Source organism: Eurosta solidaginis, chromosome 1, assembly GCF_040869045.1.
Source record: "Eurosta solidaginis isolate ZX-2024a chromosome 1, ASM4086904v1, whole genome shotgun sequence".
Taxonomy (NCBI): domain Eukaryota; kingdom Metazoa; phylum Arthropoda; class Insecta; order Diptera; family Tephritidae; genus Eurosta; species Eurosta solidaginis.
The window spans coordinates 302317025-302333375 of record NC_090319.1 but is presented as its reverse complement, the minus strand read 5'-3'; the positions used below and the strand labels follow the sequence as shown (position 1 = coordinate 302333375).

Here is a 16351-nt window from a genome sequence, read left to right as displayed (position 1 = left end):
AACACTGATATTGCAGTTGACTGGTGACAATCTGTTCAAAGACTTTAGGAATGACTGAAAGTTTAGCAATACCCCTGTAGTTTTCAACTTTTGACCTACTACCTTTTTTATGCAGGGGTATAATAAAAGACTGTTTCCAAAGTGCCGGGAATGACGCAGATCCCAGAGATAGCTCAAATAATTTTAAAATAGGCTCATACATGTTTTCGGCGCAGTACCTAAGCACGCAACTAGGAACACCGTCCGGTCCCGGAGAAAAGGTGGGCTTCAAAGATTGAAGACTCTGAAGAACAATATTACCATCAACAGCAGGATTCCTAATGTAATTTGAGCTATCTAAGTGATAGGGATATTGACCGGAATGAAAACCACTGGATGTATACGTGGACTTAAAGAACTCAGAAAATAGTTCAGCAACGTCGTCATCAGTGCAAGCTTTTTTACCTCCAAAGGTTAATGAGGAAGGATACCCAGAAGTTTTCCGCTTTGAATTTACGAAACTGTAAAACTTTTTTGGACTTCTAAAAAATTGGGCTTTACAACAACTCAAGTAATTTTTATAACAAAGCTGATTAAGACGGTGAAATTTAGAACGAGCTATTAGATATTTAGAGAGGTCTGCAGATGCTCCAGATTTCTTGAACCTCTTATAAAGCCTAGATTTAATGTTATTAAGTCGGTTCGTTGGATAAGCATGCCTGGTTAAATTAATCAAATGTAATGTAATGAATGTACAGTCTTGAAGCTGTTGTTGTTGTTGTAGCAATGCTCGCCCCACCTAATAGCCGCGACCGATCACAAATTGTCATCAATATCCTCTAACGGGAGTCCAAGGAAACTTGCCGTTTCAACAGGGGTGGACCATAAGGAAAGGGGTGTTAGAGGCGTTGGTTCCACATTACAATTAAAGAGATGGTTGGTGTCATGTGGGGACACATTGCAAGCAGGGCATACATTTTGTATGTCGGGGTTGATTCTGGATAGGTAAGAGTTTAACCTGTTACAGTATCCAGAACGAAGTTGAGCAAGAGTGACACGCGTTTCCCTGGGGAGTATGCGTTCCTCTTCTGCGAGTTCTGGATATTTTTCTTCAAGTACTGGATTCACCGGGCAATTCCCGACATAAAGGTCCGACGCCTGTCTATGGAGTTCACCAAGGACCTGCTTGTGTTTTTCCGCTTCATACGGCTGGGTTCTCAGGTGCCGTATTTCCTCAAAATGCTTACGGAGATGGCTCCTTAGGCCCCTAGGCGGTGCTGGTTCGTCAATCAGATGTCTGTTGGGATGCCCAGGTTTCTGGGTATTCAACAGAAACTGTTTGGTCAGCATCTCATTTCTCTCCCTGATGGGGAGTATTCTCGCCTCATTATGCAGATGGTGTTCTGGGGACATAAGAAGACAGCCCGTGGCGATTCTGAGAGCAGTATTTTGGCAGGCCTGTAGTTTCTTCCAGTGGGTGGTTTTTAGGCTTGGCGACCATATGGGTGACGCGTAGCACGTAATCGGCTGGCTAATTGCTTTGTATGTGGTCAAGAGCGTTTCTTTATCTTTTCCCCAGGTACTGCCAGCAAGGGATTTGAGGATTTTATTACGGCTCTGAATTCTTGGAACAATTGCGGTTGCGTGCACACCAAAATGTAGATCCTGATCAAACGTCACACCCAAGATTTTGGGGTGTAGGACAGTCGGTAGCGTAGTGCCATCGACGTGGATGTTCAATATGGTCGACATTTGGGGCGTCCATGTTGTAAATAAGGTCGCGGAAGATTTAGTCGGTGACAATGCCAGGTTTCGCGAGGCGAAAAAACTGGAGAGATCAGGGAGATAGCCGTTTATTTTATTGCATAGCTCATCGATCTTTGGGCCTGGGCCTGTGGCCATTATTGTGCAGTCATCGGCGTAGGAAACGATTGTGACTCCTTCCGGTGGTGAAGGTAGCTTAGATATGTAGAAATTAAACAAAAGCGGGGATAGGACACCACCCTGTGGCACCCCTTGTTTAATTCTCCTTTGTTTTGATGTTTCGTTTCTGAATTGCACCGATGCATGCCCACCACCCAGATAATTTGCGGTCCACCTTTTAAGACATGGGGGAAGGGTGGACCCTTCCAGGTCTTGCAGTAACGAGCCATGGTTGACCGTATCAAAAGCTTTTGATAGGTCTAACGCTACGAGTACTGTTCTATGGTGGGGATATTGATTCAACCCGCAATTTATCTGGGTGCTAATGACATTTAGCGCGGAGGTAGTGCTATGGAGTTTTCTGAAGCCATGCTGATGAGGGGCTAGCTGCAAATGTGCTTGGAAATAAGGGAGCAAAATGGCTTCAAGCGTCTTTGCCACTGGCGATAGGAGAGATATCGGACGATATGACTCACCTACGTTAGCTGGTTTCCCAGTCTTTAGTAGCGGGACCACCTTTGCCATTTTCCATTTCTCGGGTATGACAAAGGTGGAAAGAGACAGGTTGAAGACATGCGCTAAATATTTGAAACCCTCTTTCCCTAGGTTTTTAAGCATCGGCATGGCTATGTCGTCTGGGCCCACTGCTTTGGATGGTTTAGCGCGACCAATGGCGTCCTCAACCTCTCTAGCGGTGATGGTAATTGGTGACGCGCTGAGTTTGTGTTTATGTGCGTGTCTATTGGCTCTCCGTCTATCTTTGTCGACCGTAGGATGCATTATATATTGTCGGCAGAAAGCGCTCGCGCATTTTTTCGCATCCGACAGCACCTTATCGCCAAAGGCGATGGAAACTTTGTCTTTGTGCTTAGTCGGATTCGATAGGGACTTTACGGTGGACCAAAGTTTACCTACACCGGTAGAGAGGTTACAACCTCTTAGGTGCTCTTCCCATTTCGCCCGCTTGTGTACGTCCACAAGCAGTCTGATTCGTTGGTTTATATCCCTTATTTGGGGGTCGCCTGGATCAAGCTGTCTTATAAGGTCGCGTTCCCTCGCTAAGCTCGCGGCCTCCGCCGGGAAGTGGGCCGGATTTCGGGAATTCTCCCGGCGGGAATGAAATGTGCCGAGGCGGATTCAATGACCTTACGGAAGGTACGCTCCCCTTGGCGGGCATCAGTCGGGATAGGGAGGGCAGCAAAGCTGCTGTCTGTTGCAGATTTATATTCTTCCCACTTTCCTTTTTTGAAGTTTATGAAAGTGCGTTTTTCGGTGACGATGAAGTCGGCGGTACGCTCGAACGAAATAAGTATGGGCAGGTGGTCGGATGCCAATGTTACCATCGGCTGCCAGTTAACGCAGTTTACGAGTTCTGCGCTTACGATTGAGATATCTGGCGAGCTATGACAGCTTCCTACCATACGTGTGGGGGCGTCTCCGTTTATTGTGCAGAACGTCGTTTCGTCTATTTCATCCGCCAACATCTCACCCCTACTGTCCGCCCGCAGGTTTGAATGCCATAGGTCGTGATGGGCATTGAAATCGCCTAAGATAATGCGATTGTTGCCAGTGAGTAAGGCCTCGATATTAGGGCGGTATCCACTGGGGCAACAGGTGACAGGAGGGATGTAGATGTTGATGATTTCTAGATTTGCATCGCCTGACCGGACAGATAGGCCTTAACGTTCTAAGACATTGTCACTGCGGTCGATGCCAGGATCAAATATATGATATTGCACAGAGTGGTGTATAATAAACGCGAGGCCGCCTCCATTTCCGCTCTCGCGGTCTTTCCTGTGGACATTATAACCAGAGCAGGTCTGCAATGCAGATCTTGCTGTGAGTTTAGTCTCTTGAATCGCAGCAATGCGGATGTTGTGCCGCTTCATGAAATCGACTATCTACGTAATCTTCCCAGTTAGTCCATTACAGTTGAACTGCAGAATTCTGAAGTGCATGAGGGGTGACGCCGCCACTCTAGGGGTAAGTGAGGGGTGACTACGCCTAGGTTGTGGAAGGCCAGGACGCAATTGCTGTTGTGGCCTTGGGACTGGGCGCCCTTGGGCAAGCATTTGGGTACCCGGATGATTTGGGTTTGCGACCTGGCAACATGGCGCGATGAAACCCGTCGAGGGGTTGCCGTCGCGGAGACCAGAACATCTAGGAAAGTGGCACCACCCAAGGCAGGAGCTGCATTGAGCGGATGTCGCAAACCTATATATTCTGTGCTGGCAGACGGTGCAAACGGAGGCAGGGACTAAGAGTCTGTTTCCCTGACCTGCACGATTGCTGCCAGAGGGGGGGGAGAAGAAGACGGGGGCAGGGGCTGATGCTCAGCATTGCTACCAGCTCTACTACGAAGGTAGTAGTTATGAGTGGTATCAGCTGTTTGAGTTGTTGGCGCCGTGGGGCGCGAGCAGCAGCGGGTACTTGTTGTGGCTTGCTGAGCAGCGAAGCTGCTGGAAGGTAGTGGGGATACGCTTAGGCGTAGACTACGGGACGCCCTTGGGCGTGAACAGCAAGGAGCCACAAAAGATTTATAAAAGTTACGTGGACGTCGGGTTTTGGGATCAAGCCCAGAACAACCTGTCCGATGCAACCATCCCTTGCACGAGACACACTGAACAGAGTATGACCGTCCTAAAAAGATTCTTTTCTGGCAGATGCAGCAAAACCATTTCTCATGACCGGGGTCAGGAGACGGACCCGGATTGGGTTCGATACCTTCCCGGAGTAAGAGAATATGTAGCAGTCCTGCTGCAAGGAGCTGCTGGGAGGATGACAATTTGTGGGAGGGGCGAAACAAATTAAATGGGGTCACACTGAAATGACAGTCCTTGGTCGGGAAAAATCCCGAGTCGCTCCGGTACATAGAACCGACTGCCTTGGGAAGCGACATTCTTGAAGCTCTTCAATTGTAGTGTAATAGTGTGCAAGTTTCAAGTAGATGAGAATTACCGTTAATTTTTTAAATTTTTTCCCCGAGGGTGTTGCCCATATCTTCCATATAAAAAGAAATTTTGTTCACGCGGTGTATGGAAAAAATGCGAACACCCTCTTGAAACTTGCACATTTTTACACTACAGTTAGATAAGCTACAGAACTGCACACTCAGAAATTTTTTGAAAGTTTTTAATAAGTCTGGAAAACTGATGAAAATTTGATTAATTGTTGGGAGCTTTGTGTAAGCTTTGAAATGTATAAGTAGGTATATAGTTTGTGTTACAGTTAGAACGATATCTTAAATTGGAATTATTAAAAACTAATAAATAAACATAAGTTGGGAACAATACCGTTTTAAAGGGAGACCATATTATTTTTCCTATAACCGTATATCAACATTTATAAGCTGAATGCCTAAGAAAAGCAAAGAAGACATATACATTTTCATGAATATCTTTTAGTATTCGATTTTCGATTTGCGAGGCAGGGCTGCAGCTTTAGTAAACTTTAATTGGAGTTTAAACTCGCACTGAAAAACCCGGCCTAAGCCGAGCATCAGCTTGTATGCTATCGATCAAGTAGCTGGGTAAAACTCTAGTCAACTTTACTTAATTATACTCAGCTGAGCAGAGCTCACAGAGTATATTAATTTTGTTCTCATAACGGTATCCCGTAACGGCATAAACTAATCCAGATAGATATCGACTTCTATATATCAAAATGATTTGGGTGAAAAAAGAAATTCATTTAGCCATGTCCGTCTGCCCGTCTGTCCGTCCGTAAACACGATAACTTGAGTAAATTTTGAGGTATCGTAATGAAATTTGGTATGTAAGTTCCTGGGCACTCATCTCAGATCGCTATTTAAAATGAACGAAATAGGACTAGAACCACGCCCACTTTTTCGATATCGAAAATTTCGAAAAACCGAAAAAGTGCGATAATTCATTACCAAAGACGGATAAAGCGATGAAACTTGGTAGGTGGGTTGTCCTTATGACGCAGAATAGAAAATTAGTAACATTTTGGACAATGGGCGTGGCACCGTTCACTTTTAATAGAAGTTAATTTAAAAGTTTTGCAAGCAGTAATTTAGCAGCTGAATATGTAATGTTCGGTCACACCCGAACTTAGCCTTCCTTACATGTTGAAGTGTAATATGTATTGAAAAAAAAAAAACAAAAAAAAAAAAATAGTAATGCAAGGAGCGATTTCAGATTTTCGTTTCAGATTTGCGTTGTTGTAGCGATAACGATGTTGATGGTCCTTTGCCGGATATAGATCTGGCAACAAGCACCATTATGTTACATGCCCGACCACCTCGGGAAAAACTTAATTCAAAATTTTTGATATTGCTTTGCCGGGGACTTAAACCCAGGATCTACGGTGAGGTAGGCGAAGCACGCTACCACCATATCACGGCATTCGCACTCTTCAAACTCTTAGATTTTTAAAAAAATTTTAATTGATCTCTGAGTTCAAATGTTCTGCAAGTGCACCTAAGAATAAGTTACATATATAATTTGATAGTTGGTTTCAAGCTCTTGTAATCGATTGTAGCTAATTGTTACTTAAGCCGTAGAGGTCCATTATAATTATAAAAGTACGGATGGTGTAGCTAAACGTCATTTCACAACGACGCAGATGCATACAGGCAGCTTATTTAATACCTGTCGAGGTCAGCTTTAAAACGACCAAGATATGGTGCATACCCATTACTGTATCATGGGACTTTTTCAGAATTTAGCATATCATGTGAGTATGGTTTATGATTTTTTCGAACTTCACTTCCATGTTATCCTCTTCAGCACAACATACTTACACCAAAGGAAATTCTGTCGATACAGCATTGCATAGGCTGGTCATGAACATAGAGAAAGCCCTGTAATGCCAAGAATATGATCCAGGTGTTTTCCTGTACGTTGCCGGAACTTTCAACAATGTCTCGAGACGAGCAATCGTGGACAGAATCGGGATGTGTTCTGTTAAGTGAACATTAATAATGATAAGTTGAACGGGATCCTTAAATAATAGCCCGACAGCAGCATTGCATAAAATTTTGCACATCCCGCCAGCTTACCTGATGGCCAAGAATACAGTTTTAAAAACTGCAACAAGGCTTAAGGCTTCGCGGTAGATTGATTGATGTCCGTATATTCATGACAGTAGAGCGTCTTTTAATAGAGGATGCAGGACATCCCAATCCTGTTGGGAGAAATCAATAGATGGCAGGAGTTGCATATAATAAATCAAAAAGGAAAGGCGTGGATAGAAGTACGACTGCGTGAAATTTTTAAGATCATGTGCAAATGCTTAGATCCACAAAGTTGCTCATATCTATAAAGAGATAGGACTTAAGAGTCATGATGGGTGTACTAACTTGACACTGCCCTTTTGCAACAAGAGGGCATAATTTTGCATTTCGCTTGGAGGAGAAGTTGCAAAATTGTACCCGATGAATAGGTGTCCCGTTTTCTCATTATTTTTTGCACAGTAAATTCAAAAAATAGTTTTTCGTTTTGTATTGATAACTGAAAAACTAGTTTTTTGTTGTTTTCCCATTTTGTGTGGCTTTTCGATTTGGTGGTTTTCTTATTTTGGTGTTTTTATACTCAGTTGAGCAGAGCTCACAGAGTATATTAAGTTTGATTGGATAACGGTTGGTTGTACAGGTATAAAGGAATCGAGATAGATATAGACTTCCATATATCAAAATCATCAGGATCGAAAAAAAATTTGATTGAGCCATGTCCGTCCGTCCGCCCGTTAACACGATAACTTGAGTAAATTTTGAGGTATCTTGATGAAATTTGGTATGTAGGTTCCTAAGCACTCATCCCAGATCGCTGTATAAAATGAACGATATCGGACTATAACCACGCCCACTTTTTCGATATCGAAAATTTCGAAAAACCGAAAAAGTGCAATGATTCATTACTAAAGACAGATAAAGCGATGAAATTTGGTAGGTGAGTTGGACTTATGACGCAGAATAGAAAATTAGTAAAATTTTGGAGAATGGGCGTGGCACCGCCCACTTTTAAAAGAAGGTAATTTAAAATTTTGCAAGCTGTAATTTCGCAGTCGTTGAAGATATCATGATGAAATTTGGCAGGAACGTTACTTCTATCACTATATGTACGCTTAATAAAAATTAGAAAAATTGGAGAAGGACCACGCCCACTTTAAAAAAAAAATATTTTTAAGGTAAAATTTTAAAAGAAAAGTAAATAACTTTACAGTATATAAGTAAATTATGTCAACATTCAAGTCCAGTAATGATATGCTGCAACAAAATACAAAGATAAAAGAAAATTTCAAAATGGACGTGGCTCCGCCCTTTTTCATTTAATTTGTCAAGGAAACTTTTAATGCCATAAGTTGAACAAAAATTTACCAATTCTTTTGATTTGGTAGGGGCATAGATTTTATGGCGTTAACTGTTTTCTGTGAAAATGGGCGAAATCGGTTGAAGCCACGCCCAGTTTTTATACACAGTCGTCCGTCTGTCCTTCCGCATGGCCATTAACACGATAACTAGAGCAAAAATCGACATATCTTTACTGAACTTAGTTCACGTACTTATCTGAACGCACTTTATCTTGGTATAAAAAGTGAACGAAATCCGACTATGACCACGCCCACTTTTTCGATATCGAAAATTACGAAAAATGAAAAAAATGCCATAATTCTATACCAAATAAGAAAAAAGGGATGAAACATGGTAATTGGATTGGTTTATTGACGCGAAATATAACTTTAGAAAAAACTTTGTAAAATGATTGTGACACCTACCATATTAAGTAGAAGAAAATGAAAAAGTACTGTAGGGCGAAATAAAAAACCCTATAAATAAATTAGCGGTATCCAACAGATGATGTTCTGGGTCACCCTGGTCCACATTTTGGTCGATATCTAGAAAACGCCTTCACATATACAACTACCACCACTCCCTTTTAAAACTCTCATTAATACCTTTAATTTGACACCCATATTGTACAAACACATTATAGAGTCACCCCTGGTCCACCTATATAACGATATCCCGAAAAGGCGTCCACCTATAGAATTAAGGCCCACTCCCTTTTAAAATACTCGTTAACACCTTTCATTTGATACCCATATCGTAAAAAAATTCTAAAGTCACCCCTGGTCCACCTTTATGGCGATATCTCGAAAAGGCGTCCACCTATAGAACTAAGCCCCACGCCCTTTTAAAATACTCATTAACACCTTTCATTTGATACCCACATCGTACAAACAAAGTCTATAGTCACCCCTGGTCCACCTTTATGGCGATATTTCGAAACGGCGTCCACCTATAGAACTAAGGCCCACTCCCTTTTAAAATACTCATTAGCACATTTCGTTTGATACCCATATTGTACAAACACATTCTGGAGTCACCCCCGGTCCACCTTTATGGCGATATCTCGAAAAGGCGTCCACCTATAGAACTAAGCCCCACGCCCTTTTAAAATACTCATTAACACCTTTCATTTGATACCCACATCGTACAAACAAAGTCTATAGTCACCCCTGGTCCACCTTTATGGCGATATTTCGAAACGGCGTCCACCTATAGAACTAAGGCCCACTCCCTTTTAAAATACTCATTAGCACATTTCGTTTGATACCCATATTGTACAAACGCATTCTAGAGTCACCCCTGGTCCACCTTTATGGCGATATCTCGAAAGGCGACCACCTTTACAACTACCACCACTCCCTTTTAAAACCCTCATTAATACCTTTAATTTGATACACATATCGTACAAACAAATTCTAGGGTCACTCCTGGTCCACCTTTATGGCAATATCTCGAAGCGGCGTCCATCTATGGAACTAAGGATCACTCCCTCTTAAAATACTCATTAGCACCTTTTTTTTTGATACTCATATTGTACAAACAAATTCTAGGGTAACCCCTGGTCCACCTTTATGGAGATATCTCGAAACGGCGTCCACCTATGGAACTAAGGATTACTCACTTTTAAAATACTCATTAACACCTTTCAATTGATACCCATATCGTACAAACAAATTCTAGAGTCAACCCTGATCCACCTTTATGGCGATATCCCTAAATGGCGTCCACCTATAGAACTATGGCCCACTCCCTCATAAAATACTCTTTAATGCCTTTCGTTTGATACACATTTCATACAAACACATTCCAGGGTTTTCCCTTATGTTGTCACCATAGCTCTCAACTGAGTATGTAATGTTCGGTTACACCCGAACTTAACCTTCCTTACTTGTGTTGGTGTTTTTTTAGCAAGTGGCACCATCGTCATAAGTACAAAGTAGACAGCGCAGTGAGCGTAAAATTCTTTTTGAAATTTGCTAATGTATTGCCTGTTGATCGCTGTTGAAATGACCAGTGAGATCAGTTGTGTTAACAGAAAAATCAGTTAGATTGACCAGGAATCTGTCAATTTTACAGAATTTTGTTAACTTAAGACCGACAATTTCTCTGCTGTTGAAATGACTAAACTGATTTGTTTGCTTTACAAAGAAACTTAACCATAATTCGATCAATTTCACCGAATCTCCGTTAAGTCAAGAACAACAGAACCGAATTGTTGATTTTACTAGCACCATTTCTTTCAGTGTATTTCAAAATTGTTGTAAAAACGGTAATGTCAGCTTTTGCATTGCTAAGCGCATGCTCCAGCCGGGCTTAGGTACATAACAAAGTAAAAGTTCGAATATTCAACGTCCTCTTATACAAAAGTCCTGCCTCATTCGAGCCTTTTGCAGTTTTGAATATAAATTGTTGGTTTTTTTTTAGTTTTTACTTAAGTAGAGCGTCCGAATTCAATATCAATTGGTAGGTTAAATTTTGTCCATATTCTATTCCATAGTGAGCCATTTGCAGCTAGCATCAGTAAGTCCTTAAAGCGAATATTCTAGAGTGGTCACGGTGAACCTCTCAGTCTACTGCCATGACAAAGGTCCCGTATGGATTGGTTACTGCATCTTGCACCTACAAAACTAAACTTATAGAAGGGTCTGCAGCATCCGGAATTGTTACCGAGTAGTGTAACCACACCCCATCACACACTTTAAACATATATGACCTACTCAAATTTGCATATTCCTTAAGCTTTTTATTTTAGCCTACTTCGTCCTTCTTAACTTTTGATTTAACCTTTAAAATAGTCTCTGGCGTAAGTGGCAATTTTAATCAACAAATTCATTCAATTCACTCACTCGCCCATAAACCTCTGCTTCTTCCCACATACGAACATACATATGTACAAGTATGTTCGAGTAGGCTTCTTGCATATTTTCTTTTTAATACTATAAATATAAAGCTCTACTAAAACAATGAGGATGATGATAATTGTAGTTAATCTTTGTAAAAGCAAAGGATTTTCATCCTCGTAAAAGCGTGTGCGCGTATGGCAGTTGGATGCTCGAGGGTAAGATTCTTAATCGGCATGATTTCAATGAATGGCAACAAATTTGGTATAAAAATCCAATTTCATCTTGAAAAAGACACAGTTCAAACAGTGCAACACTCAAGTTGAGTACACATTTTTTACATAAAACGATATAAAACCAAAGTAAGAAGAAGATAAAAAAAGAAATGTTTACAGTTATATTCTTCATAGTGAATATTTCATTTAAAATTTGTAGTTTTTTCGGATAAAGTGTCAAATGGTTCATCCTATTGGCTAAGAAATTACGTGGTGAATATGTATTAGTCCGTGATCATTTACTTCCAGAACGAACCCTTCTTTCAATATCGGATATAAAGATTCCTTCATAGATGTCAATCTTTCTGTAGAGTCTCGTACTATAATCAATAGTTGGCGCCTAACAGGCTAGACGAACTAACGAGAAATTCTGTAACAAGGGAAGCCAATTTTCCCTGTTTTGCGACAGTTGATACCAATGGGGGAAAATGAAGGAAGTACAGATTTTCCTCCACCTGTCCCTCTTAGCTCATTGGAGGTCTCTTTCTTCCTTAGCTTGCAATTGTCGTCTTAGTGAAAACTAGCACTTTTTGGCAAAAATGATTCTCCGGTTGATTTCAAGGCTAACATTATTTTCGCTATTAATATCGTTCCAAGATATACGAAGTCCCTCATGATATCGAATTTCTATCTATCGAGAGGAAATAGGTTGCAAAGGCGCGATTTTTGTTTTTGATGACAGCAAGTACATCGTTTTGTCTTCGTTAGAGAAGATAGACTAAGGATGTCTTTGCCTTGCCTTTAGCCTCACTGAGTTTCGAATGGCTCAGAGCGATCTACCCTAATCTTTACAGAGCTGGTGTTATTCCTCAAAGTTATTTGAAAATCCTTATAAGCTTTGCAGGGAGCTTAAATTCGGACATGGAAGCATATCTGCTATGCTGCTATTGCGCGTTCCGATTTTCCTATCATTGGTCGCCTTCAGGATATTTTAGCATCAATAAGATCTATAAGCAGACTAATTCCGTACTGTATGCTTCTAAGCAACACTTTATATTCGTGTTTGAGTAGCTCAGTGGAAGGTACGTCACTTTCCGGCTATTGTTAAACTATTTTTGAGCTGCGATTTTGCTATTTTCAAGAATTCGTTTAGTTGGTTCATCAACTTTTCGGCTATTTACCAAGTCGCCACTATTGCTCCTACAGAAACTAGGACCGGCTATGAAACACTCTTTCATATGCAGGATTTGCAGATCAAGTTTTCGGCGTTATTCTTATAACTAGCATATGTACACCCCCTTCGTGTGGCTGACAAAGGTGACGGCTCAAATTGATAAAGGTATCCCATAAACTACGCATATACAGCCCCTACCTTCACAGGGTCAGGTCCTTTCAGACACAATTATACTCTTTATATGTTTGCATTGGTGAGAGAGCTCCTTCTGAAGTATGCTGTTTTTTTCATCGGAAGTGTTTTTTCGGGGCGATTCCAGGTTCAAGTCTCTCTCTACTCAGCACATCTTTCTATTTCTCTGATAAATTCAAGGTTCGAAACGTTAGCAAAACAACAACATGGGGCGTATGAGTAACAGCAGCAAAAGAATCTTACTAGGACCTGGTTTCCAATAAATATGTATGTGAAATATGCTAACTAAAAATTTTTAAAGTCGATCAAATTGTTAAAGCACGGCGTGAAAAGTAAAAAAAATTCTTATATTAAACAATTTTTTTTTACTAATTATTTTCTGACTTAGGATCAAGGCGAATCTATACAAGGTGATACCAAAGCCCAAGCCGAATTCAGTACTAGGTGTTGTTATCCCAACACCTGATTGCTTCTTCTTGATAATTTTTCATACAACGCCTTGTACAACAGTATGTCAGTTAATCGAAATCAATGAAAATTTTCTTTTGACCTGACATTCTTCTGTGCGGCGAATTGGTTGAATTCGCTTTGCCACCATCTGGTGTAGATTTGCCTTGGCGAATCGAAATGAAAATTTCTTTTGGCCTGACATTCTTCTGTGCGGCGAATTGGTTGAATGCGCTTTGCCACCATCTGGTGTAGATTTGCCTTGGCGAATCGAAATGAAAATTTCTTTCGACCTGACATTCTTCTGTGCGACGAATTGGTTGAATTCGCTTTGCCACCACCTGGTGTAGATTCGCCTTGGCTAAGCGAATTCAGCCAATTCACCGAATGTCAATTCGAAAGAAATTTTCATTTCGATTAACTGACATATAGTTGTACAAGGCGTTGTATAGAAAATAATCAAGGCGAGGCAATCACCTGATGGAATAAGAACACCTTGTACGCAATTCGTCTTGTTTAGTATTGCTTCGTTTTGTTTTTATTTGGTAGTGGCATGGCAACTTTGTATGACTTTCCAACTGACTTTTTGTAGTCAAGGCGACCAGGTGGTGGCAAAGCGAATTCAACCAATTCGCCGTGCAGAAGAATGTCAAACCAAAAGAAATTTTTTGTCCTGATTTCGATTAACTGACATATAGTTGTACAAGGCCAAGGCGAATTCAGTACCAGGTGTTGTTATCCCAACAGCTGATTGCTTCTTCTTGATAATTTTCCATAAAACGCCTTTTACAATAATATGTCAGTTAACCGAAATCAATGAAAATTTTCTTCTGACTTGACATTCTTCTGCACGGCGAATTGGTTGAATTCGCTTTGCCACCACCTGGTATGGATTCGCCTTGTACAAGGCGTTGTATGGAAAATTATTAAGAAGAAGCAATCGGCTGTTGGGATAACAACACCTGGTACTGAATTCGCCTTGTTTTGTAGTTAACTAAAAGCAAGGCGAATCCACTGAAATCGCCTTAAATAAAAGTGACTTACTTTTGGGAATTCCGTAAAGAGTCAAATATTATTCAGCATTTTTTAGCAGTAGATAGTTTTTTTCTGCAGAGTATGGATATATGTACATTCTATAATAGAACGGTTTCGTGGGTTTTATGAATTCCTGAAATGCCACATGTTGTGCCGACTTACAAAAGATCTGTATATTTTTCCAGAAAATCATGATGTTCAAATTATTTCTTTCACTGGTTGCACTTTGCTGCGTGGCTTCATGCGCTGGACAAACATTTCAGTATTCGCACGGTTGGACCAATGGCAAGCGGGCATTCAATGCGCATAGAAACGATGATATTTCAGAACTTTTGGGTAGTCAGCAAAGTTATGATCATAGGCTGGAAAGGTATGTAAAGGGCTTCTAAACATGCACTTAACCGTAAATTTATAAAAAAATATAAAAAATTTCATTTATAAACGTATTTAGGCAATTCACAAGGTCTCCTATTCGTCGTATGCCCTACGCTTTAATTTAATTTTTATTGGAAACCATGGGAAAAACTTAAATTTTACAACGAATACCACACTTTTGTGACTTGCCTAATTCATTTATGTATTTTAATTTGTATAATTTTTTATTATTCATAGATGTTTAATGCAACTCCAACATTTACTTGGTAGTCCTCAACAAATTCGTGCCGGTGTACAAACTTTAACACCGATTAGTAATGGTAACAACCCATTGGGAAATCATCATCAATCCAATGAATTATATGAGGACTTGACTACTGGCGAAGCAAATGAATACGCAAAGCATTAAACTGTTATTGGGCACCAGTTATTATGATGACAATCTATGGAATTATTCGGAATTTACCTTGGAGAGAAGAAGCTTGTTTGTAAATAATTATGTAGATGAATGTAAATAAGATTTCGCAATTACGTATTAAAAAAAGTGAATAAAAAATATTTAGCAAATATAGCAAAAAAGCTTAAATATTCTCAATTTTATTTGATAAGCTGAAACGAGCCGAAAAGTTTCCATATCAAATTTTGATGGAAACTCCCTAATTCAGAACATTGTTCGAAAACGTCAGATGCAATCCATATTCTATATTGACTGTTGGTGGAATATCACCTTATCTCGGAAGCCGTTTCAAAAGTACCCTATCTCAAAACTTTTGAAAAACCCCTTATATAGAGTTTATTTTCAAAAAACCCTATCTGGGCTTATGTTTAAAACATTTTAACGCGAGGTGGAGCGTTTTCCACCTGACAACACGATTGGCTGATACTCCTTGTTTTTATTTTTATACCTTTCTTGAAAATGAAATGTTATATCCAGTTTGGTAAGAATCTCAAAATTGTAAGTTCTTAAAGAAGCAGAGATAGACCCACCAATTAGTATACAGAAATAATGAGGATGACGAACTGAATTGATTTAGTCATCTCCGCCTGTTCGTTTGAGAGCCCGTTTTTCAATTTTCGAGGAATCTTGATGAAATTCGACGAATCGGTGTATTTGGGTGTCCGATTAATCATTTGTTGGAAGCAACCGGATCGGAACACTATATCATTTGTTTGTCATACAACCGACTCTTTTTTTTTGGATAAGAGGGTTTCCATTATTTCCTCCTCATTTTCTTAGCTAGAAGCTTGAAATTTCACACAAATTCATGAAAGGTATGGGGGTCTTCGGCACAGTCAAATACAGTTCCGCCCTTTCTTGTTTTATATTCTTTTCACGATCTGCTTCGCAACGGCAGCCGCCCTTAACTGTAGTTTTCAGTAGCACCGTCCGTTTGAGCGTCCGTCCTTCAATTTTCGAGGAATCTTGATGAAACTCGACGAACCGTTAAATTTAGATGTCCGATTAATCATTTGTTGGAACCCACCGGATCAGACCACTATATCATTTGTTTCCCATACAATCGAATTTTTTTGGATAAGAGAGTTTCCATCATTTCCTCCTCATTTTATTAGCTAGAAGCTTGAAATTTTATAGAAATTCATGAAAGGTATGAGGTCTTTGGCACAGCCAAATACGGTTCCGCCCCTACTTGTTTTATATTATTTTTATGATCTGCTTCGCAACGACAGCCGCCCTTAACAGCAGTTTTCAGTAGGACCATAATAAACAATTTACCAATTTGGAAATTATAAGTGGATAGAAACAAAAATTTGTTTGATTCTAAAAGAGCCTATCTAGGCCCTTATTTTAAGATATACATCTGAAGCCAGTTGAGATGTTCAAATGAAAGGCCTCACT

General features: G+C 40.3%; 1 protein-coding gene across 2 annotated transcripts in view; it reads left to right on the top strand.

Annotated features, from left to right (window-relative positions):
- The window catches only part of Crz (Corazonin), an 81437-nt gene extending 66358 nt beyond the window's left edge, over positions 1 to 15079 (top strand). The window contains exons 1-3 of one of the 2 annotated variants that reach the window (XM_067761282.1): positions 11343 to 11417; positions 14304 to 14488; positions 14731 to 15079. In XM_067761282.1, coding sequence (XP_067617383.1) covers positions 14310 to 14488; positions 14731 to 14902 — 351 coding nt within the window. In that variant the 5' untranslated portion in view covers positions 11343 to 11417; positions 14304 to 14309 and the 3' untranslated portion in view covers positions 14903 to 15079. Of the gene's footprint in view, positions 1 to 11342; positions 11418 to 14303; positions 14489 to 14730 lie in introns of those variants that run through there. The other variant, XM_067761281.1, reaches the window with a different exon arrangement.
- Positions 15080 to 16351: the final 1272 nt, after the last annotated feature.